A 23,565-nucleotide genomic window follows, 5' to 3' on the forward strand; every position below is an offset into this window, starting at 1 on the left:
GAGGACTTCAATAGCTCAGATATAGGTGAGGTTTTTCGTAGGAGTGGGTGGGTGAGATTCTGTGGCCTGCGTTGTGCAGGAGATCGGACTAGATGATCAGAATGGTCTGTTCTGACCTTAGTATCAATGAAAGTGCTTCTGAAATTCTGAATGGAAGTGTTTTATTTTTAAAAAAATTATTCTGATTAATCTTTGATAACTGGAGCTGTTGAAGCAGCATTTTGACATGCATTGGGATATCGCTGGCGAATGTGTTTTGATACTAGCTACAAAACTGCACCATTTTTCTAAAGCAGTACCATTTTGGTACATATGTTCATTTTAACACACTTTTGTACCCTTAATGGAAAGACTCCTAAGGCATGTTCCTTTAGGTCTACCCAACCTGCTACTCATCAGTTTAGTTCATCGTGCTATTTCAGTAGCTTATAATAGTTATTTTACAGTTGCTGTCTCATAATTTATTCATTGCAAACAGGCTGCTACATCATATATTCCACAGAGTGTTGAATATTTCAAACATGAAAGTTAATATTGACAATTGTTTTGAAATTGAAAGAACAAAATTTTGGGAGACTGGATTCCATGGTCAGTGGATAGAGTAGATGAAACTTTTTTAGAAAGAATGTACACTGAATCCCATTTAAAGATATTAGTTCTCTTAAAACAAATGTCTGCACCAAAACATAATGAGACCATTTAAAAAAATAGATGCCAGTTGGCGTAACCATCAATGTAAAACACCACAGAAAACTGAATGGCAAAGATCTGTTAAATGAATGCTTCTGTGGACCAATTTTTTTTTTTTTTTTTTTTTTTTTTAAACAGCAGGGTCTCCTTAAAGGAGTGTGTTCAAAGAATAACATTGTTAAATATCCTTTGGTGGACCATGGTTATTCATTTGGTGGAAATGGTGCTTTTTAAAATTTATAGGTTTTGGCGTATTTGAGTGGTGGGGGCTGTTGGGGGTTTTTTTGTTTTTTGTTTTTTTTAATATTTAGATTTTTCACTGTAAATACTTTCTTTTTAGCAAATATAAAGCCTGACTTTGCTCCACTGAAGTCAATGGAAGCAGGGCTAGCCCAGCTGTTCCTACTGTCTAATGCTACTATTAATTTCTCTTACAGAAGTATGAAGGGCATCTTCCGATAGAAGTAAAGGCTGTTCCTGAAGGCTCAGTCATTCCCAGAGGAAATGTACTATTCACAGTAGAAAACACGGATCCAGAGTGCTATTGGCTCACTAACTGGATTGAGGTCAGTCTTTAAAAATGAAGCTTTCATTAAAAATGAAGAATAGGTTCACAGTCATTCTACTTGGGTTTAGGGTAAGATCTCTGGAACCAGCTGGTTTCTGTTTTCAAAAGATGTCTGTCTGTCTCTTGAAGCCTGCTGCAGAAGTGTTGTATGATAGGCTTATTTAATAAATAGGGGAAATTCACAACAGTGCTCAGACATGTTGTGGGGATTGACTTTTGTGTGCATTGGTCTGAAGCTCAAGAAGTTTGACTTCTACAGTGAGTAGTTGCTTGGCCCACCTCACAATAAAAAGGACTTATTTAAATTAAATCTGACTCTTAGGCAAACTATTTTGGACACAGCCAATATTTCTTGGCTCATTTCTAAAACAGTGTAAAAAGAGTGTAATTGTAAGTTAATAGATGGTAGAATTGGGAAGTGATTTCCCAATAAGTCACTCGTGCATATGTTGACACCGTTTGCTGTACCTAATTTTGCTAAGTCTTTGCAGTGCCCATATAGATTTCCCCCTTGGTTTATTGCCAGTAGCCCCAGTTGTGCTTGGCTCATTGCCAAGTGGGGATTTTTTGAGTCTTGATCAAGCATATTTCATTTATGTGCACCTGATAACAATGGGGTTTTTTGTTGTTGTAGACTATTCTTGTTCAGTCATGGTATCCAATCACAGTAGCCACAAATTCCAGGGAGCAGAAGAAAATTTTGGCAAAGTATTTGCTAGAGACATCTGGCAGCTTAGAAGGACTGGAGTACAAACTGCATGACTTTGGCTACAGAGGAGTTTCTTCACAAGAGGTAACACTAATTTGCCCAATAGCTTGAGAAGTCTAATTCTATTTAAACAAATGTAGTACAGCCAGGAATTTATAGTATTTTGGCACAAATATCTTTTGACTATTTGACTCTTTGGTGTCTTGTAATGTTATGAAAGTCTGGATTATTGGAGCAGTGTGTATTGGGAGTACTTTATTGAGAACATTTTTCCTTCTCTTCGTACCTCCAGGTACAAAATTAAAGAAACTGCAGTTTACTTAAATATCAAGACCTGGAGGACTTTTCTCTTTATGGAAATGATCTTCTGGATAGTATGAGACTGTGTTTAAACTAAATACAGGAGAAACTAGAATTAAACAAGAGATTTGCTGTAACAGAACTAATCCTGTACGATACTTAATGATTAGGCTTCATGATTTGGCACTGTAATTTAAAGTCATGTCTCTGTTTCTCAGACAGCAGGAATAGGAGCATCTGCTCACTTGGTAAACTTTAAAGGAACTGACACAGTAGCAGGAATTGCTTTAATTAAAAAGTACTATGGAACGAAAGACCCTGTTCCAGGATATTCTATTCCAGCTGCTGAACACAGGTAAAATCCCCCCTCCCCCAGTTGTTTGAAATCTTTTCTGAATTTCGTTATTTCTAGTATTAACACAACTATTTTTCCATGTCCTTTCTTTGCATGTGGAAATGCTTGCTTCACTCCACGTAGCGAGGCAGATAAAACCTCTTCAGTCTTTTTGTGTGGCACACTGTATGAGTAGATACTAGTCCAGCTGTTAAGGCAGAAGTGAACCTTGCCAGCTGATGCATGATGAACCTTGCCAGCTAATGTACTGATCTATTTTTTTTAAGAAACTTATTTAGGTTCAAAATGAGACTGAAACTTGGGGGGGGGGGGTTGAGTCAAGTTGTAAAGTCATAGCTAAAACATATAGAACACTTGTATTCTCAATGGGCAGCAATTTGATACTGGGTTCCAATTCTTTAGTACAGGTCTTTAAAAATATATGAGAAGTCATGAAAGTTGCCAGTGTCAGCACTCTCAACTCAAGACCTCTTTCCCAAGAAGAGGTAGTTATGGTATGGTATAATAAGCTTCCCATCATGTCAGGACCCTGGCTGAAGAATTAGTCCTATCTATGTGATCAATCCTTGATCTCTACTGACCCTGCCAAGAAGGATGAGAATTGTGAGAGTGGTGGTTATATTCTGAACACTCTTATGAGACTGACACTCATTCATTTCAAACATTGTATCAGAGTCGTTAGCTGGTAACTTTCAGCCACTGGTGACCTGTACTGGATTTTGATACAGAGATGAAAGTCTCAATCTCATTTACTTGTGCTATCCAGTCTACCCTCTTAAATGGATAAAAACTTTGCACCACTCATTATTCTTAGTGAATAAAAGTTTAGTGTTTAGTTTAATAACTATTCTAATCTGGTAAACTGGGGTACGTGATTCCATTTTGAACACTGGATTTACTTTGTATAGTGGTCATCTCTGAGCAGTAAATATCTGTCCAGGTCAGCATTTCTGGAGCAATCTAAGTATGGGATTTAATGACTAATTGGAAATCTAGAGAACTATTGTATAAATTGGTGGAAGTTCAACAGGTTGCCCAGTGCTTTCGATTTTTTTAAGGCTTGGCAGAAGTAACTAAATTTAAAGTGTAATTTAAGAAAATATACTGAACAGCTGTAATAAATGTTCTGTGCAGTTCAGTGGCATGTTAAAGTGAACAGCTTAAGTAGTCCCAGTTGAGATTCTGTTTGACAAATGCATATTGCAGCCATTCTCTCCAAGCCACTAATGAGTTTGAGAGGCTCGTGCAAGCCGCTTCTCAGATTGTTCCAAGATCTCCGGGATTGGAGTGCTGTCAATGCTGTGCTTGTAGCTGGCACCTTGCCGTGCATGTTCCCATTATTGCCACAGCTCCTCTTGGAAAAGAAACTTCCTTTTTGCATCTGTTTGCCAACATTGCTGAGGGTGCCTGTGGGGGGAAGAGAGCCACCAGAGTGGATAAATGCTTTTAGTTTTTAAAAAAATCTATTTTAAATTTTAATTGGGACTGTTTGTGGTGCTAGTTCGTACCATGTTATAGTCTTAAATCACTAAATAGGATGTTTCATACTTGTTTTAGCTTCCTAATTATTTGTAGAATTTCAGATATTGCATGCTCTTTTCTACTGGGAAATTTCACAATTAACGTGCTCGTCTATTGCTGAAAAAGGCAATTCCAGGGCCTCATTAACATCCTTTTATATGGTAACAACAGAAACACAAATTTACAAAACAAATAGCTCGTGCTGTCTTTGTAGTCAACACCACCTTCTAAATATTTTCCAAAAGTCGTGAAAGCAGAAATGCTTTGACCTTGCTATACTCCTTATATTAGTTTCGCAGTTTTGAAGTCAATAGGATTATTGCTCGTAGGTCACTTGGTTGCTTTTGAAAATCCTGACCCTTAAAAGATTTAAATACGGGTCACGGAGCTTTAACCGTAGGCTTTTATTTTTGAAAATTTTGGCCTGTTTGTATGCAAGTTAGCAATGACTTTGTTAATGTTGTGGAAAATCTAACACCCTGATCCTGCAAATGCTTACACATCTGCTTAATTTAACTGTTGTGAATCATCTCAGTTCATTTGTAACTGCACAATCAGGGCCGACATAGTGATCCATTGCTAACACTAAAGCAGTTTTTTTTCTGAAGTGACAGATTTTTGTGCCACCAAGAGAAGTTTTTACTGATGTATAATTTTAGTGCCAAGTGCTGCAAACATATAAGCATGTTGCTTAACTTCAAGCACGAGTAGTTTCATTGTAGTCAATAGGACTATTTGATGTAAGTAGTTCTGTATCTGGTTTAGTGTTAGAAGTATTTAAGGCCTTGATGCTGCAGAGTTTTACAAAACTGCACAGGTAAAAAATAAGATTCCCATCTGGTATCAGCATTTTAAAAAAAAAAAAAAAAAACCAGCAATTATAGGTAAATCCCTTCACCCTGGCATGCATTACACCCCCCCACACCCCCCCAGCTAGGGTGCTCCTGCAGGAGGAGAAGGAGGTGGAGCTGAGCTGCTGCTGAACAGCCAATCTGTCAGGCTGGAGGATGAAGGAGCTAGTCCTGAAAGGAAGCCAGGTGCATGCCCCCTGCTAGCAAAATACTTACTAGCTCATCCACTCCCCAGCAGTAGAGGACTCTCTCCTTACTCCTCCTCCTCTTCCCTCCCTCCGGCCACACACACACACACACACACACACAGAGGCCAGAGTGCTGCTTCCTGTTCAGCCTGGTTCCATAGTCTTATGGATGCCTGCTCCCCACTCTGCTGCCTCTGCAAGGGCTCTTCCTTCACTCACTCCACCACTATCTGCAAAAGGGGGGACAGGACACAGAACCTCAAGCACCGCCACCAGCAAGAGGGATCTCTTCCATCATATCCTGTACCCAGTTTTGGGAAATCAGCTTGCAGCCAAGTAGAGGGAGATTTTATTTATTCTACACTGCTCTAATCTACAGAGTAATTAACCAGCCACTAGTTAGGCTTGGTCTCCAAGTTGGGAAATGTAGACAGGAGCCCTCTACAAAGTACAATAGACCTCAGATTGAAGGGGATGGGTGAAGTTTGTTGGGTCGCTGCCTAAGAAGATAGTAAGATGTTAAGGCAGAACCATTTTTGAGAGATTCCCTTCTAAAACTATTAGCAGCAATACATTGATTCACCCTCTTTTATAGTTCATATAAACTTCTTGAAGATATTTAAAGGACTGTCAGTTTGTATTATAGTTTGGCTTTAGTTAGAGTACCTTTTACATACAGAAAAATACAAAATATGTGATTTGGCTGACTCATGAACTTCAGTCTAATGCAGATCTTCCACTGATTTTCCAGTACCATAACCGCTTGGGGGAAAGACCATGAGAAAGATGCTTTTGAACACATAGTGACACAGTTTGCTTCAGTGCCTGTATCTGTGGTCAGTGACAGCTATGACATCTACAATGCTTGTGAAAAAATATGGGGTGAGGACTTAAGGCATTTAATTGTATCCAGAAGTCCAAAGGCACCACTGATTATTAGACCAGATTCTGGAAATCCTCTTGACACTGTGTTAAAGGTAATACTTTTAAAATAATCCTTCCTATGTAGAATTTTGAAATGGCTGTCTAACACATTTGGGAAATTTTATTATTGATGATCTAAAACTATTACTGCACTAGGGTATTTCATGTGTGATAAATCCAAAAATGTCCCTAATTAACCTTATCTGAGGAAACTCTGTTCCACATTCCAAATAGCTTGGTTTTTACCAAGCCAGTTATTCAACTGCTTACAGTTTTTAAAGCCATTTTTGGGTCCCTTTTAGAACTCTGCAAGATTAGTCAGTGTATATACTGTTCTTCAAGCAGTTTTGAAATTCTCAGTTGTGATGCAGAAAGATTCAGGGATAATACAACATATATTATTGTCTCAGCACTTTCCAATAAGAAGTAAAATAGGAGGCTGACTAAGTATTAATCAAATGCCGAGCTAAAGTGACCTTTCTCACCACTTAAGAAAAGCCTGAAAATCCAGAGTCACTTAACATTGAACGTTAAATTACACATGCTGCACCTACCAGAAAAACTCCAGACCCTGTCAGACTTGCATTTAAACCGGAGACGCTTGCTCTTGAACAACCAAAGAGCCACTTCATCATACAGAACTGTAGAATAAGAATGGCCATGCTGGGTCAGACCAAAGGTCCACCTAGCCCAGTATCCTGTCTTCCGAGAGTGGCCAATGCCAGGTGCCCCTGAGGGAATGAACCAAACAGGTAGTCATCAAGTGATCCATTTCCTGTCGCTCATTCCCAGCTTCTGGCAAACAGTTTTGAGAGCCTTTTGTAGCTCTTCGCAGTCTGACCCTGGGACTTAATTATCTTGAGTAGTTTTGTATCATCTGCAAATTTTGTCACCTCACTGTTTGCCCCTTTTTTTTCAGATCATTTATTAATATGTTGAATAGGACTGGTCCCAGTATAGATCCCTGGGGTACATCGCTATTTACCTCTCTAATTTATTCCTACCCTTTTTGTTTCCTATCTTTTTAACCAGTTACCAATCCATGAGTGGACCTTCCCTCTTATCCCATGACAGCTTACTTTGCTTAAGACCCTGTGGTGAGGGACCTTGTTAATCATATTCTGAAAATCCAAGTACACTATATCCACTGAATCCCCGTTGTCCACATGCTTATTGACCCCCTTAAAGAATTCTAGCAGATTGGTGAGGCATGATTTCCCTTTACAAAAACCATGTTGACTCTTGCCCAACAAATTATGTTCATCTATGTGTCTGTCAATTTTGTTCTTGACTATAGTTTCAATCAGTTTGCCTGGTACTGAAATCAGGGTCACCAGTGTCTGTAATTGCCGGGATCATCTCTGGAGCCCTTTATTAAAATTGGCATCACATTAGCTATCCTCCAGTCATTTGGAACAGAAGCTGATTTAAATGATAGGTTACATACTACAGTTAGTAGTTCTTCAATTTCACATTTGAGTTCCTTCAGAACTCTTGGGTGAATACCATCTGGTCCTGGTGACTTATTACTGTTTAGTTTTATCAGTTTGTTCCAAAACCTCCTCTAATGGCCCCTCAATCTGAGACTGGTTTCTCAGATTTGTCACCTAAAGAGAATGTCACAGGTTTGGGAATCCTTCTCATATCCTCAGCTATGAAGATTGATGCAAAGAATTCATTTAGTTTCTCCGCAATGGCCTTATCATCCTTGAGTGCTCCTTCAGCATCTCAATTGTCCAGTGGCCCCACTAGTTGTTTAGCAGGCTTCCTGCTTCTGATGTACTTAAATTTTTTGCAATTGCTTTTTGAGTCTTTAGCTAGCTGTTCTTTGCATTTGTTTTTGGCCTTCCTAATTATATTTTTACACTTCATTTGCCAGAGTTTATGCTCCTTTTAATTTTCGTCACTAGGATTTAACTTCCACTTTTTAAAGGATGCCTTTTTGTGTCTCACTGCTTCTTTTACTTTGTTTAGCCACAGTGGCACTTTTTTGTTTCTCTTACTATGTTTTTAATTTGGGGTATACATTTAAGTTGAACCTCTCATGGTGTCTTTTTTAAAATTTTCCACACAGCTTGCAGGGATTTTACTTTTGGTGCTGTACCTTTTTAGCTTCTGTTTAACTAACCTCATTTTTTGTGTAGTTTCCCTTTCTGAAATTAAATGCTACAATGTTGGCTGCTGTGGTGTTTTCCCCACGACAGGGATGTTAAATTTAATTATATTATGGTCACTATTACCAAGGGGTCTAGCTATATTCACCTCTTGGACCAGATTCTTTGCTCCACTTACGACTAAATCAAGAATTGCCTCTCCTCTTGTGGATTACAGGACTAGCTGCTCCAAGAATCAGTCATTTAAGGTGTCAAGAAACTATCTCCTGTCCTGAGGTGACATGTACCCAGTCAATATGGGGATAGTTGAAATCCCCTATTATTGTTGAGTTTTTAATTTTAATAGCCTCTCTCATCTCCCTGAGCATTTCAGTCACTATAGCCATCCTGGTCAGGTGGTCAGTAATATATCCCTACTGCTATATTCTTATTATTAGAGCATGGAATTGCTAACCATAGAGATTCTATGGTACGATTTGTTTCATTTAAGATTTTTACTTTATTTGATTCTACTCTTTTTCTTTCACATATAGTGCCACTCCTACACCAGCAAGACCTGTTCTATCCTTCTGATATATTTTGTACCCTGGTGTTACTGTGTCACATTGATGATCCTTATTCCACCAAGTTTCTGTGATGCCTATTATATCAATACCTTCATTTAATACAAGGCACTATAGTTCACCCATCCTATTATTTAGACTCTAGCATTCATATATAAGCACTTTCAAAACTTGTCACTTTTTAGCTGTCTGCCATTACATGATGTAATTGAACGGGACTTTTTTTCATTTGACTGTTTCTCATCAGATCCTACCTGTATTATTTTTTTCTTCCATCCTCTCCTCTTACTAGAGCATAGAGGATCTCCATTAATAGATCCTCCCCTAAGGGATATCTCTGTCTGAACCACATGCTCCTCCACACTTGTCGGCTTTTCCCCAGGCCTTAGTTCAAAAACTGCTCTAAGACACTGTTTAATTTTAAGTGTCAGCAATCTGGTTCTAATCAGGTTTAGGTGGAGCCTATCCTTCCTGTATAGGCTCCCCTTTTCCCCAAAATTTCCCCAGTTCCTAATAAATCTAAATCCCTCCTCCCTATGTCATCGTCTCATCCATGCATTTAGACCCTGAAGTTCTGCCTGTCTAACTGGTGCTACATGTGGAACCGGAAGCACTTCAGAGAATGCTACCAGGGAGGTCCTGGACTTCAATCTCTTACCTAGCAGCCTAAATTTGTCCTCCAGGACCTCTCTCCTATCCTTCCCTATGTCATTGGTACCTACATATACCACAACTACTGGCTCCTCCCCAGTACTACACATAAGTCTATCTAGATGCCTCGAGAGATGTGCAACTTTTTCCCCAGGCAGGCAAGTCACCATGTGGTTTTCCCGGTCATCGCATTATGCCACACAAGAAATCTAAAGCTATTTAGAACACAGACACTTGAATGTAGAAATCATATCATAGAAGCTAACAATACCATTCCATTAGAGTAACTTTCAGTGCTATTATATGTTGGCTATCTATTAGGACAAATACAGATTTAACCTGTCTGGGTATCTTTCCCCCCCCCCCCCCCAAGGGCAAGTGCTAGATCACCATAGGAACTTTGCTTAATCTCTCTTTCTCAGAACCATGAAAAAAGTCAGTGTGGATCAGGATCTAAATTTTGAGTATTGCTAGTTAAACTGAGACCTCTGACAGCAATCCTTAATCCATGAGGCGTATGGTGCTAACAGATCTGAGAAACGTGAAGGGCACATCCACTGTTTGCATTGTGTAAAGTAAAGAGATGTGTTTTTTTTTAAAAAAAAAAAAAAACAAAAACAGAAAACGAGAGAATAACATGCTGGTCGACCTACTGAGGAGAGTCTAGCTGCCAATTTGTGGTTGAGCAACAAGAGGTGGGGATTGGGTGTGATTAGTCCTCTTTAGCCATGTGACTATACAGACCCTATTGTCTCCTAAGCCATTTTCTTCTAAACCACCCTCTGCACAATGGCTGAAGTATTTAAAGTACAGCATGGCTTTGCTCTGAGCCATGTACTCAAAATGCTAACAATTAATTCTATTAAGTTTAATGGATTTGGCATTTAACTTTGCTAGAGTGAGAGAAGTAGAAACAGAATTGCTTCCGTTTTGTTTTTACAGGTTTTGGAGATCTTAGGAAAGAAGTTCCCTGTTGTAGAAAATGCAAAAGGCTACAAGGTGTTGCCCCCTTATATCAGAGTTATTCAGGGAGATGGTGTGGATATCAACACGCTGCAAGAGGTATGAAGTTTCTTAATATATCAGGTGAAATTGGCAGTGTCCTCCTTTAATCTGGAGTCTATTACAATTAGTCAGATGTTAATGGTTCTTTACTGACCCATTCCTATCTTTCATTCTGGACACTGCTTACAAACCCTAACACACAAATTAATTTTATTAAAATCATGAGGAATTTAAAAAAATACGTTTCCTAGTCTCATGGTTGTAATTTTTATTCTCCTCTATCGCCTCATTGTTTGTTTGTTTGTTTACTTTAAACCCTCCCATGTTGAAACTAATTAGAATTAAACGCAGAGCAAAGATCTATCCTTTTATTTGTCTTTAGTGTGCCAGTCATGACTTGTGCTGTGGCAACAGTAGTAATTAACTAGTTTGGATTGTTAGGTTGTTAATATGTCTGCATTCAAACTTTCAAGGTGTACTTGTGCTTTTTGAAGGAGATACTTTTGAAAGCAAATGCAAAAGTGTCTACAAACCATTGTTAGTATAAAATATGGTGGGGGTGGCATCTTTAAAAGCCCAGCTAATGAGAATAATTGAGCAATCCATGTTTTATGCAAAATTATACCACATTAAACTGCTGGTGCCCGATAGTCTGAGATGGACACATCATTTCTTACTGTTAAAATTAAAAAGTACAATTTCAGCGAAATAGAAGCCGAAGTTATTACCTCCTGGAAACTCTAGTGACAAACTTGCAAGTGTCTGTGAAAGGAAGTGCAGAGCAGGATTGGTTGATCTTATTTCTGCACTTCATCAGTTACTTGATATTAAGAGTCAGGCCATCACAAGATTAATGCCTTTTGCTTTGAAAATGAATAGCAGCATTGCACAGGGCATTCATCGTCTTCACTTGAGTAAATACTGCTGCAGGCTGCAAAATAAATTAGGAAATACTCAGTTCAGTGAAACCTCTTAGATATTGGAAACTCAGGAACTCCAGTTCACCAGGTTTGAGCAGCTTTGCATTCTTTTAAATTAAGGACTAGAGAAACTAGACCACAGAAGTGGGAGTAAAGCATTTGTTCAGTTTGATAACCCATGTATAATCTGAGATCCATGAACATGAACCCAAACAACAAAGCTACAAAGCTATTTACGTGTCACTGACAAATCCTCAGAGAAAGCATGCTAGTTGGGATATTAAGTAACAGAATCATTGGTGGGAAGATTGCCTTGTAATGGAAAACCGCTAACAAACTCATGCTATGACAGCCCTGAAAAGCAAATCTGATTTTCTTGATTTGTTTGACAGAAACAGTGATTTAATGAGAATAGTCTTGCTGTATAATGCACAACTGTGATAACAGCAAGCACGAAATAACTGAATCTGGATATTCTACTCCTGATGGCTTTCTGCACCAAAAAAAATAGAAATTCTACACACAGTATTTCAAAATTCTGCAAGTTTTATTTGTCAAATACATGCGGACGCTCCAGCGTTGCACTGGGGAATGCAGGCCACTGGTGCACAGAGGTAGGATATCACTCTGCAGCTCTCAACCAGGGACATGGCTCAGCAGTGAAGCTGCACCCAACCCTGACACAGTGCAAGGGCCGAGCCTGTCCCAGAAACACCCCAGGCCCCTGCCCCTGTGTGCCAGGTGTGGGAAGGCAGGCTTAGCCCAGCAGGATCCAAGTATGGAGCGGCTTAGTGTGGGGGGGATTCAGTGTGGATTAAGAGGGTTCTGTTTGGGGTAATCAGGATGCACATGGGCTTGCTGGAGTTCTGGGTGCAATGGTAATGGGATTCTGCATGGGGGTCCAGGTGAAGGTGTTTGGGGCTCAGGAGGGGGTTTGTGTGGGGTGGTTCAGTGAGGGGTCCAAATGCAGGGGAGTGAGGCTCAATGGGGAATAGGGATCCAGGTGCAACTAGTTGGGGCTTAATAGAGTGGGGATCCAGGTGCGGGTGGCTTGTTGGGGTTGTCCAGATGCAGGGGGAGTGGGGCTCGGCAGGGGATGGGAGGGTCTGGATGCACGGGGGTTGGGCAGATGGGGATCAGCTCCCCCTACAGTGATCCCTCCCTCTGCAGCTAAGGAGCGATGGGTGAGGAGTTTGCAGAACTTTCTGCAGCCTGTGGAGAAATTTGGGGATGGGTTTGACCCGGCCCTGGATGCTGTGCAGTGGAAGAGGAAGTCCCATTCTCCCCAGCCAGGGCTAGCAGCTGAACCTGGCACAGGGTAGGAGCCACCAGCCGGGTCTTCCCCAGTCCCCCCCCCCTTGCCCCATAGTGATTTTACCTCTGTGCTGGCTGCTCTGGGCACCCAAAACATACTGCTGGGGAGGGTCGCATGACTGCTTTTGTGGCTTCCCCATCAGAAAGTCATTTTTCGGTGGGGAAGCAAAGAAATCTGTGGGGGACATGAATTCTGTGCATGCGCAGTGGCGCAGCATTCCCCTAGGAGTGTTATTCTCTCAAACTTCTCCAGCATCTGTTCTTGGAGACCATAAACTCCATTTAACTACTGTTAAACAGAATTCAGTTGTGAATTAGAATATAATGGGCCATATTCATTGCTGGTTTGACTCCATTGATGTCTGATGGTGCTACACTAGCAATGAATTTGGCCCACTAAATTCAGAGTCTTTCCAGAAGAAAGCCAGTGAGCTTCTGGTAAGACTTTTTTTTCCTTAACCTGACAAAATTCTAGGAGGCAACAATTAGTGCAATACTAGTCTATCACAAAATCATAACTAGTCTTTAAAATATATATTTATGCAGGAAAGGAGGTGGAACCTTGTTCAGGATATGGAGATTCAGTGCTGTGCGGCAAGGTGTAAATAGGACAGGAAAAACTGTTTCTAATACCTAATGTGAGAGGAAATGGACACAAGGGATAAGTCTGTATTTAAATTAGTTTCCTATTCAGATCCCAAAAATGTAGGATATAAAAATATATATACTAATTCTTCCCCTTCCCTTCCCCCCCCCCAAGCCTTTTAGCAGCATAGCATTACCTGCGAGAACAAAAACAGTCATAACACTTAGTATAAGAGAACCAAGTTTATACTTATTTAAAACTGCAAAGGCATTCTTACTCCTGTTTAAATAACACTACATCTCCCATGCTGATGTATAGGATATCAATGCTGGGATTGCTTTAAAGAGGCACTTTCAATTATTTTACATAGAAATGTAGGTTTCATGTAGAATAAAACATTTTTAAATAGTTTTACATGATCTTATCTGTATATACATATTCATAGTGATTACTTTTCTTTTAAACTCCTTGAAAGTTTGTTTTAACTTTAAACATTCCACATCAGTGTTGGAATCTCAAATGTAACTACAGTGTCATGTACCAGGTACAGTACAGTGGTGATGGGCATGCTATGAAAACCTAGAATGGGAAATTAACTGATCAGTCCAGTTCACTGTCCAAACTAGTTGAAACAAAAACAGCAGGAAGAATGTAAACTGGATTTTTAAAATTCTTTGTTTTAATAGGGGGTACTGGTAGCACAGGTAAGGAACCTTCTGTTTGACTTCTTATTTTGATGATTTCACTTTTAAGTCATTCCAATCTGCTAACTGCAAAATATACTAGACCTTCAAGAGATTATCTTTTGAGCATTCAATTTCCAACCATATTTAAATTCTCATACTAGAGAATCCTCTAGTTTGGGATCATGACTGATGGACTAACAATACCTACAATGGAATTGGTTAGCTCAGCAGCTCTCAAACTGAGAGTCAGGACCCAAAGTGGGTTGCGACCCCGTATTAATGGGGTTGCTAGGGTTTCCATTAGCCTTGCTGGGGCCCAGTGCTGAAGCCAAAGCCCAAGCCCCACTGCTTGGAGCCAAAGCCCAAAGGCTTCAACTCTGGGTGATGGGGCTCAGGTTACAGGGGGTTACTGGGGCTGAAGCCCTTGAGCTTTGGCTTTGGCCCCCTGCCTGGGGTTTGGGCTTTGGGTTTCCCCACTTAGGGTGGCGAGGCTTGGGGGAGCTCAGGCTTCGGTCCCCCCTTCTGAGGCCATGTAGTAATTTTTTATTGTCAGAAGCAGGTTGTGTTGGAATGAAGTTTTGAGAACCCCTGGGTAAGCTGGTCAAAATTTGGACACCTGAATTGCTCCCTCTGTATGAGCTGGAAAGTACAACATGCTCTCTGTCTGTCTGCCTTCACCACAATGAGAAACTCTTCTGTGTGGCATTGTTCTGAAGAAAGGCTGCAGACCTCTGAGGTTTTTGGTGGAAGTAATTCCTTTCTCTATTTGCTTCTCCTCCTTCTGCTCCTCTTCTGGAAGCACCAAATGTGGATCTCAGCAGAAGGGTCAGTGGTAGAATCAGAACTTTGCCGTAGCGTTAGGCAGGGTCATCACACACCCCCACACACACCCCATTCTGACCAATGAAGATCCCTCATGATGGGAGTGTGGATGGGCTGAAGCCAACTTTTCATCCAAAGGTGTTTGTTCATCAGCTGAGGTAATCGAGAATGTGTCCACAGCATAAGAATGTCAGCTGTCCAGGGATGCCATTGACAGAATGGGGTGAAGCATGTGGCTGGATGCTGGCTGAAGAAGACCAACCCTGTAGCTGTGATTTCTTGCCCCACTCTACTACACTAGTCAGGCAAAGCCCAGTTATGCCACATTCTGTACTGTTAATGCCTCTTAACCTGGGAATGTCCCCCCAGAATGACTGGTCCTCCCAGGCAGCTTCACGTTCCTGAATGTAATGTTGCTCATGGCCATCTTCTAACAATTTTTTGGAGGTTGTCCTTGAAGGGAGTCTGCACAAGCAGCTCTTCTTCCTAATCTCTTTCAGTTATTCCAGACGCTCTTGGAGAATCTCCCTCATTCAGACCCAATTAACAACTCTGAGTCATTTGTCCTCCTCTGGTTCCCCTTCAGCAAATGGCTTCTAGGAAAGCCTCTAATCCTCCAAGGAAGGAGACTCCCTTCCTGCTCTTACTCCTTTCTAGGAAGTAGTGTCCAAATCAGAGTCCCCTAGTCATTGGCACCAGAGGAGTGAAGTTCATTGTTAAAACCAATATGATTTTTAGATATTTAGAAGAGAAATTTTCAGGATGCCTAAAGAAGATTCCATTAAAAGGAAGTACTACAGGGTGGTCGACATTCCTTTCTCCTTGTCAGGTTGAGGAATCTGTATATGCTGAAACTGAGGCAGTGGAAATTCTCTAAAGAGATGTGTGTGTTAGAGGGAGATGTTGCCCCTAAAGACCTGGTGGGAAGAAGTCTGGAGCATAACCTTGAGATGTTATGTCTCAGCTGCTGTGCTGTGTGCACTGCCTTTTCCTATACCACTACCTGTTGGCTTCCCTGTCATGGCTTTAGGCTTTAAACATATCCTGTAAGGATAAGTCTAGAACTCTAGTGCTCCTCTATGTGGATGGTCCACTTCTAAATTGATGCCATGTCTGCACTACCTACTTATGTTGACTCAAGTTACGTCAGCATACAGCTGCCATAGTTAGTACATCGCTTGTGCACATGTGTAGATGGCTCCTTGTGTCAATGGTGTGCATACCCACCAGGAACCCTTGTATCGATGCAGAATGTGGTGTATCATGGGTAGGTATCCCATCTTCCAGTGCACTGTCTTTTGGGAATTTTGGCAAAGCATGATGGAGCCGAAACAAGTTGGGCAGGGGTGACTAGGAGCATGGGGTCAACTTCCCATAATGCATTATTCTCATCCAATAATTTCATCTGTCCCATAATTTTTGCACCGCCTTTTCAAAATCCCACAAACCCACATGGGCATCCTTGGTTTTGGCTATCTCCGATAGAAACGTGGAGCCTGTACAGCTCTGCACTGTTGTCAAGAATGTTGCAAGCACAGGGGACATCATCCTGCAGTATTTGCAGAGTCGCAAGAAGAAACACAGGGAACATGACGATTCCTTGGAGAGCATATTGCTTTGGGACACAGTGCGAAACAATTGAAGTGGTTGGTGGTGGTCATGGAGCAGCTGCAGATGCTGGAGCACTGGTTCTGGGTAAGAGAAACAAGCAATGACTGGTGGGATCTCCTCATCATGCAGATTTGGGATGATGAGCCATGGCTTTAGAACTTTTAGATGCGCAAGACCACATACCTGGATCTGTGTGCTAAGCTCGCCTTAGCTCTCCCATACAGGAACACCAAAATGAGAGCTGCAAGGACAGTGGAGAAGTGAGTGGCAATTGCACTGTGGAAACTTGCAGTGCCAAGTTCATCAGTAATCAATTTGGAGTCAGGAAATCCACCATGGGGGCTATTGTCACAGAAATGTGCAGGACCATCAAGTGCCTCCTGCTATGCAGGACTCTGACTCTCTGCAATATGCAGGACATAGTAATGGATTTTCAGCAATGGGGATCCAGAACTACAGTGGGGTGATAGATGACATGCATATCCCTATTTTGGCTTCAGACCACCTTGCCACAGAATATGTCAAAGAAAGAGCTACTTTTCCATGGTAATGCAAGCGCTGGTGGATCACTGAGGATGCTTTACCAATATGACTATGGGCTGGTCAAGGAGGGTGCATGATGCTCACATCTTTAAGAACACAGATTACCATTGGCAATGTTGAAATGCCAGTAATGATCCTTGAGAACTCAGCCTTCCCATGGCTCATGAAGCCAGACACCTCGACAGCACCACGAAACACCTTGGCTACTGGCTCACCTGGTGTAGAGTAACAGTTGAATGTGTCTTTCTTTGGTAATTTGAAGGGTTGCTGGTGGTGGTGGTTACTCAGGCGATTGGATCTTGGTGAGAAAAATATCCCAATGGTTAGCTGCCTACTGTGTGCTGTATAGTATCTGTGAAGCAAAGGGGAAAAAGTTTTCACCAAGCGGCAGGTGGAGTGGCTGTCTGCTGAATTTGAACAGCCAGGCATAAGGACTATTAGAGGAGCTCAGTGCAGAGCTATACAGCTAAGGGAGGCATTGAAATAGCATTTTAATACTGAACCAGAGTAGTGTGTGTTGGTGTACTGTGCTCTAGCTGGCCCTTCTGTTTGCAGCCCGGTATGAATTGTGTGGTAACAGCTTTATATGTAGGAACTTTGCATTGTCAGTGCACTTATTAATGCTTGTGAATGATCTTTTTGAGTTGAGACACTGCGCAGTAACAGGTAACTGGTCGCTTTCAGAACTTCTCAGCACCAGTCAGTGTATGTTTTAAACTAATAACGACGAATAAGGCTAAGAGTTTGTCATAGATATTTTCAGTAAAAGTCAGACAGGTCACAGGCAACAAAGAAAAAATTCACAGAAGCCTGTGACCCGTCTGACTTTCACTAAAAATATCCATGACAAAATGGGGAGGTCAGCTGCAGGGTCCCCACACCGCCTGCTGGAAGCACTGCCTGTGGGGGCTCCAAGGTCCCTGCGGTGGCCGGGAACTGTGGGGGCCCCATCACCGTTGCTGTCATCCCAGCTGCAACTCCCAGTTGCTGTGGGCTGAAGTCAGAGGTCGCTGGAAGTCACAGAATCTGTGACTTCCGCCACCTCCGTGGAAAAATCGTAGCCCTAATGACTGAATTATGTTACAAAAAACAGAATTTCATTCTGAACAAAATATGTGAAAAAACAGGCAATTTAAACATTTAAAACTTAAGTAATTAAGAGAACAGAACGTATGAAGGGGAAAGAACATTTATGTCCATTTCAGCTACACACACGGATCTGTGAAAGCCATAGGTGGTGTATATCTGATTGTCTTCAGTGTCCCAGAGTGGAGTGGTAGGAGTACTTTAGCGAGCCCTGATACCATGTGGAATATTGAGTGGTGTATAGGGAGATCTCAGTATTGAGTTTGCCGTGGGCTGCAGAGGGAGGCAAGCACAGAATTGTTGAACCCACCAGTCCACTAGAGTCTGCAGCATCTTCGTTTTGTTTCCTGAGAAGTCCCAGTATGTCCTGTTGCATGTCCCTCTCCTTTTCCTGCATCTTTCTCCTCTCTACTCCATCCTTACCCAGGCTATCGGCAATGGTGATCCTCCAGGCCCTATGCTCGGTGTTCAGTACCCCACTGGCTTGCAGGATCTCCTGGAATGTGTCACCCTGAGACCTCTTCTTTCTCCTGCTTGTCTGACTCAGGCATTCTGCAGGTGTGGAGGGGGAGAACCTGAAGGCCACAATGGCAGCAGCAGTAGATGAAACAAAAAGGTACTATTGTTAGTGTATTCATTAGGGAAAGCAAAACTTAAAATGTTGAACATTCCCTTTACTCCCAAAAAGTTGTAAGCACTCCCATTCTCCCTTCTGCTTGCAATTGTTTGTGCATTGCTCAGCACCAGCCAGGGTGAGTATGGCCCACCAGGGGAAGGGGAAATGAGGTAGTAATAGCTCGGTTGCATGATTCTGGTAGTATAGGGCAATGTTGGTGAATACTGGCACTGTTTTCCACAGGCGGTGGTGATTTTAGCTGATACCTCACTCCTGAGGGTAACAGAGGCAGAGACCATGCAGCTGCTCCTGGTGACCTGATGCTGCCCAGGCCCATATCCTGCTAGCTTGTGCCTGCTGAATTTATCTCTGGGTGCTGTGGGAAAATGTCCTACTACAATGGAAAAAATAAGGCAGCCCTCACTAGAAACATTTTGGCAGAGGATTGCAGAGTACCTCCATGGAAGTTGCATTGAGATCTTTCCGGAGGATTTATGGGACATCCCTGTGCATATAATGCTCCGCATGGCCACCCTGCCTAAATCTAGAGGAGAATGAAAAGCAGATAGTAACTCTTCCTATCTCGGTTGTACCACTGTCTCTTCTAGCATGAGTAAATTTAATGAGATGTCAAAAGATGTGTTCTGCTACTTTGGCGGAGGGGAAGCATTCCTGTAATTTTAAAATTTAAATTACATGTTTATCCGAAGTTCCTTCCCCTGCATTGGGCTTGCTGTGCTCAACTGGTGGGACTGGCTGGACTGCGGTGGAGTCAAAAACAGACCCTGGCTCGCTGTGCACTGGATCCTCCCAGTCTCCTGTCCCCCTCCCCCCCCATACTCTTCCTCTTCTACCTCCGCCTCCTTGCAGTTCACAGCAGGGGCCTGTGACTTGGACTTCTCTCGGGTAGCCACAGTGCTGGTGGGGGTGGGGTCTCCACGGAGGCTAAAATGCAACTCCTTGTGAAAGTGGTAGGTCTGCAGCTCGGCACCAGATCAATTGTTGGCCTTCTGGTATGCATGCTGTGGTTCCTTGGCTCTCATGTGGCACTGCTGCTGCTCCTTGTTGTTGTTGCCCTTCTCCCACATCCCTAGAGCCATCTATTCAGAGACGTCCACGTTTCTGTGACTGGTTCAGAGCTCTGCCTGCACTGCCTCGCCTCCCCTCCCCACAGGCCCAGGAGACCCAGTTCTTCCTGTCTGTTCAGCAGCTGGAGGCAAGCAATGGTTGATGTAAATAACGCAGCGTCTACCCTCGCACTGCATCAACCCAAGTACATCGCCCGTGGCTCTGTGCCTCTCGGGGAGGTGGTGTTATTAAGTTGGTGTAACCGGGCACTTGTGTTGGCAGTAGTCCAATTTAAGTGAAGACACATGCACAACTAGGTCAAAGTACTCTGCCTTGCATCGACCTAACTTTGTAGTGTAGACCAGGCCTGAGATTGGCTGGCAAAGTCTACCATAGTATGAACGTTAGCCCGCTGACAGAGTGTTCCTTTTTTGTAGGTTTCAGAGTGGTAGCCGTTTTAGTCTGTATCAGCAAAAAAAGAGTACGTGTGGCACCTTAAAGACTAACAAATTTATTTGGGCATAAGCTTTCGTGGGCTAAAACCCACTTCATCAGATGCATGCAGTGGAAAATACAGTAGGAAGATGTATACACACAGAGAACATGAAAAAATGTGTGTTGCCATACCAACTATAATGAGACTAATCAATTAAGGTTGGCTAACTTTTGTAGTGATGATCAGGATGGCCCATTTCAAACAGTTGACAAGAAGGTGTGAATAACAGTGTGGGGGGGGGAAATAGCATGGGGAAATAGTTTTCACTTTGTGTAATGACCCTTCAGCCTGCTAGACCTCTCCTTTTAAAGGAGCCACTGCAGCTCTGCAAACAGTCATGTTCAGTGTCACTGCCTTCCGGATTCCCTGTCATAAGTTAAGGCCCTGAACAAATCATGCAAGGCGAAAGTTGGGCATGTTAAATATCCTGAAAAGGCTGCTGAAGATCTTGCTGCTTTGGACTGCTAGATATTTTTAGTCTGCCATTCTCCCCTAATTAGAGAGACAAAGTGGCTAAGGTAATGCCTTTTATTGGACCAAAGTCTGTTGGTGAGAGACAAGCTTACACTGAGCTCTTCTTCAGGTCTGGGAAACATGCTCAAAGTCACGCTTAAATACAAAGTTGTTTAACATACATTTCAAGGACCATTCAACAGTCTCTCTAACCCACTAAACACCCTCTTCCCCCCCTCCCCCCAGCTACTTCCCTCCTTCATTTCCCCCCTGTGACTGGAGAGGTGTTAACTGACCACTTCACCTTGAATGGCCCATTGAAATACTGTATGTTTTAACTAATGCTAAACAACCTGTTCCACCTGGTATTTAGCTGTCACTCTTGGAGCATGTTTCCCAAACCTGAAGAAGAGCTCAGTGAGACAAGCTTTCCAGCTTCCACCAACAAAAATTGGTCCAATAAAAGCTATTAACTCACCCGCCTTGTGTCTCTAATATCCTGGGACCAACACGGCTACAACAACACTGCATATTCTCCCCCAATCTCTTTTCATTTAGCTCTTCCCCTTCCCTTTCTCTGGATGGCCTCGTCACTTCTCATCAGTCATGACTACAGGCTAGGGATTGTCTGTGTGAGAGAGTAAATACTTTTAATGTAATGTAATTTAAGTGTAAACTGTCCCTTCATAACAGAAGAATCCTCTCATCTGGGACTTTCGCACTCTGGCTAGTAGAATGTTTATAGGTGGTTCCAAGCACTGGAAGTTTCTTGACCTGGGTTGTGACATGCTTTCCAAGCTCATATAGGGGAGCAGTTCAGGAAAACAGATCTTTCTTTCTGTTACCAATCAACTTCTCTGGCCATTGTGAGTAGGACTAATACAGCAATCATGACTCTAGACTCGAGGGTTCTTGTGTTATGAGAAGATACATTTATGGTAAGTTTTTAAAATTGTCTGATGGGATTGCATTTAACTTTTTTTCTGATAACTCTCAGAAAAGATGGCAAAACAGCTGAATATGCCAAACAAGAATTGCTCGAGAACTATTGCTCTATTGCAGTTCCGGGTAGAGGCAAGCAAAGCCCCTCTCTTGGTGTTGGTGGGTGAAATGATCACTTTGTTTCAGAACACATCCTATAACTTGAGCTTCTTTGGAATCTAGCGTTGGCCCACAATTTTGACAACCATCAGAAGGCTCTTGAATGCCACCATAAAGGATTAATTTGGGCAAAGAAATAATACGCTTTAGGGGTCTATGGCTGGGTGTTGCATTACTGTACTACTCTTGTCTTGGGAAGGGAGCGGGAGGTGTTTTATATTGCATGTTACAGTGCAGATAACAGTTCTCCAGCAGTAACATTTTTATAATCTCAGACTAAAGTATCAATTAAAAATTCAAACAGCATGCCAGGTATTGACAATATTTTACATATATCTTCTTGAACCTGAATGCTAGCTGGCTTAATTGTCTGTAAAAGAGCATCTTCTCAAAATGTGCAATAAAAAATTATGGAAAATGACATTTATCAGCCCAGCTCTTAAAGTACATTCTTTTATCACTGTTTCTTTTTCTTATCAGATTGTGGAGGGAATGAAGAAGAATAAATGGAGTATTGAAAATGTTTCCTTTGGATCTGGTGGAGCTTTGCTGCAGAAATTAACTAGGGATCTCTTGAATTGTTCCTTCAAATGCAGTTATGTGGTGACCAATGGCCTTGGGGTATGACCTCTAATTTTTTCACTCATTTTATCGCATATGAACTACAGTAGAACTCCCGAGTTATGGCCATCTCTGGAATGGAGATTGTCCATAACTCTGAAAGGTTCGTAAGTCTGAACAAAACACAGCTCTGGCTCCAGCAGTTCACACTCGGGGCCAGGTTCCAGATACAGCTATGCAGCTTCCTTGCAGGCAGCTTCTTTCTGGGAAAGCTTGTCCCCCACCCGATTGGCCAATGGAGGGTAAGTGAAAACAACACCCAGGGCTTACAGGAAAGCAGTGCAGACCCCAATGCTGCTCCTGCTTCGGCTGGCAGTGGGGGCTCGCAGCTTTGCCTGCGAATCACAGCATCTTCAACTCCTAGCTGTAAGTGGGTGCCTCGCGCATGGTGGTGGGGACAGTAAGCCCACATGTGCCCACCTTTAAAATGCAATACAGGCACACTACAGTATTTTCTTTTGCTGTTGTCTCCGCTTCCGCCTGGTTGGTTACTTCCAGTTTCACATGGTGTCTGGTTGACCAGTCAGTCCGTAATTCTGGTGTTCGTATCTTTGAGGTTTTACTATATTTGTATTGCTTCACATTTCAATCACATATTAGCACCATCTGCATGATGTGCATGAGCACTCGTTTGAATATCTCCTCTTATACTAACTTCTTCTCACTTTTGATTTCCAGGTGAATGTCTTTAAGGATCCAGTAGCAGATCCTAACAAAAGGTCAAAGAAAGGTCGACTCTCTTTACATAGGACACCCAATGGAGATTTTGTTACATTAGAGGAAGGCAAGGGGGATCTTGAAGAATATGGTCATGTATGTATTCTGACTTCCCCAGAAGTAGATGACTTTGTTCCAATGCTAACCCAAACTGAGAGAAAGTAGCTTAGATAGTTAAGCTTGATTTTGAGATTTTTCAGTCTTCTTTATATTCAACCAATAACCTGTATCAAATAATCCCAGAAGCTCCATCTGTAGCAAAATCAGTATAACCTGCGTTGTAGATATCACTTAGTTTTACTCTCTAATATTTTCAGTTGGGATTATAGGAAAGGAATGGGGAAAATTGCCTTCCTTTTTCCAGATCTGAACAGTCTGTTGGTGAAATGTATAATATTTTTACAGTGCAACCTCTGTAATACTCCTTAATATTTAAATGGCTTTTGTCAACTGGAGTCTACCAGAAACTGGATTTTTAAAAATCCA

The 23,565-nt window shown here is 42.1% G+C and overlaps 1 protein-coding gene across 8 annotated transcripts in view; it reads left to right on the forward strand.

The window, feature by feature from the left end:
- The window catches only part of NAMPT (nicotinamide phosphoribosyltransferase), a 62,134-nt gene that overhangs the window by 31,784 nt on the left and 6,785 nt on the right, over window positions 1-23,565 (forward strand). For 3 of the 8 annotated variants that reach the window (XM_043497142.1, XM_043497124.1, XM_043497118.1), the window contains 8 exons: window positions 1,128-1,256; window positions 1,893-2,051; window positions 2,486-2,622; window positions 5,934-6,159; window positions 10,377-10,496; window positions 13,946-13,963; window positions 22,222-22,362; window positions 23,041-23,175. In XM_043497142.1, coding sequence (XP_043353077.1) covers window positions 1,128-1,256; window positions 1,893-2,051; window positions 2,486-2,622; window positions 5,934-6,159; window positions 10,377-10,496; window positions 13,946-13,963; window positions 22,222-22,362; window positions 23,041-23,175 — 1,065 coding nt within the window. Of the gene's footprint in view, window positions 1-1,127; window positions 1,257-1,892; window positions 2,052-2,485; window positions 2,623-5,933; window positions 6,160-10,376; window positions 10,497-13,945; window positions 13,964-18,434; window positions 18,624-18,866; window positions 19,317-22,221; window positions 22,363-23,040; window positions 23,176-23,565 lie in introns of those variants that run through there. The other 5 variants (XM_038401003.2, XM_038400994.2, XM_043497132.1 and 2 more) reach the window with 3 other exon arrangements.

The sequence above is a fragment of the Dermochelys coriacea genome, chromosome 1 (assembly GCF_009764565.3).
Source record: "Dermochelys coriacea isolate rDerCor1 chromosome 1, rDerCor1.pri.v4, whole genome shotgun sequence".
Classification (NCBI taxonomy): domain Eukaryota; kingdom Metazoa; phylum Chordata; order Testudines; family Dermochelyidae; genus Dermochelys; species Dermochelys coriacea.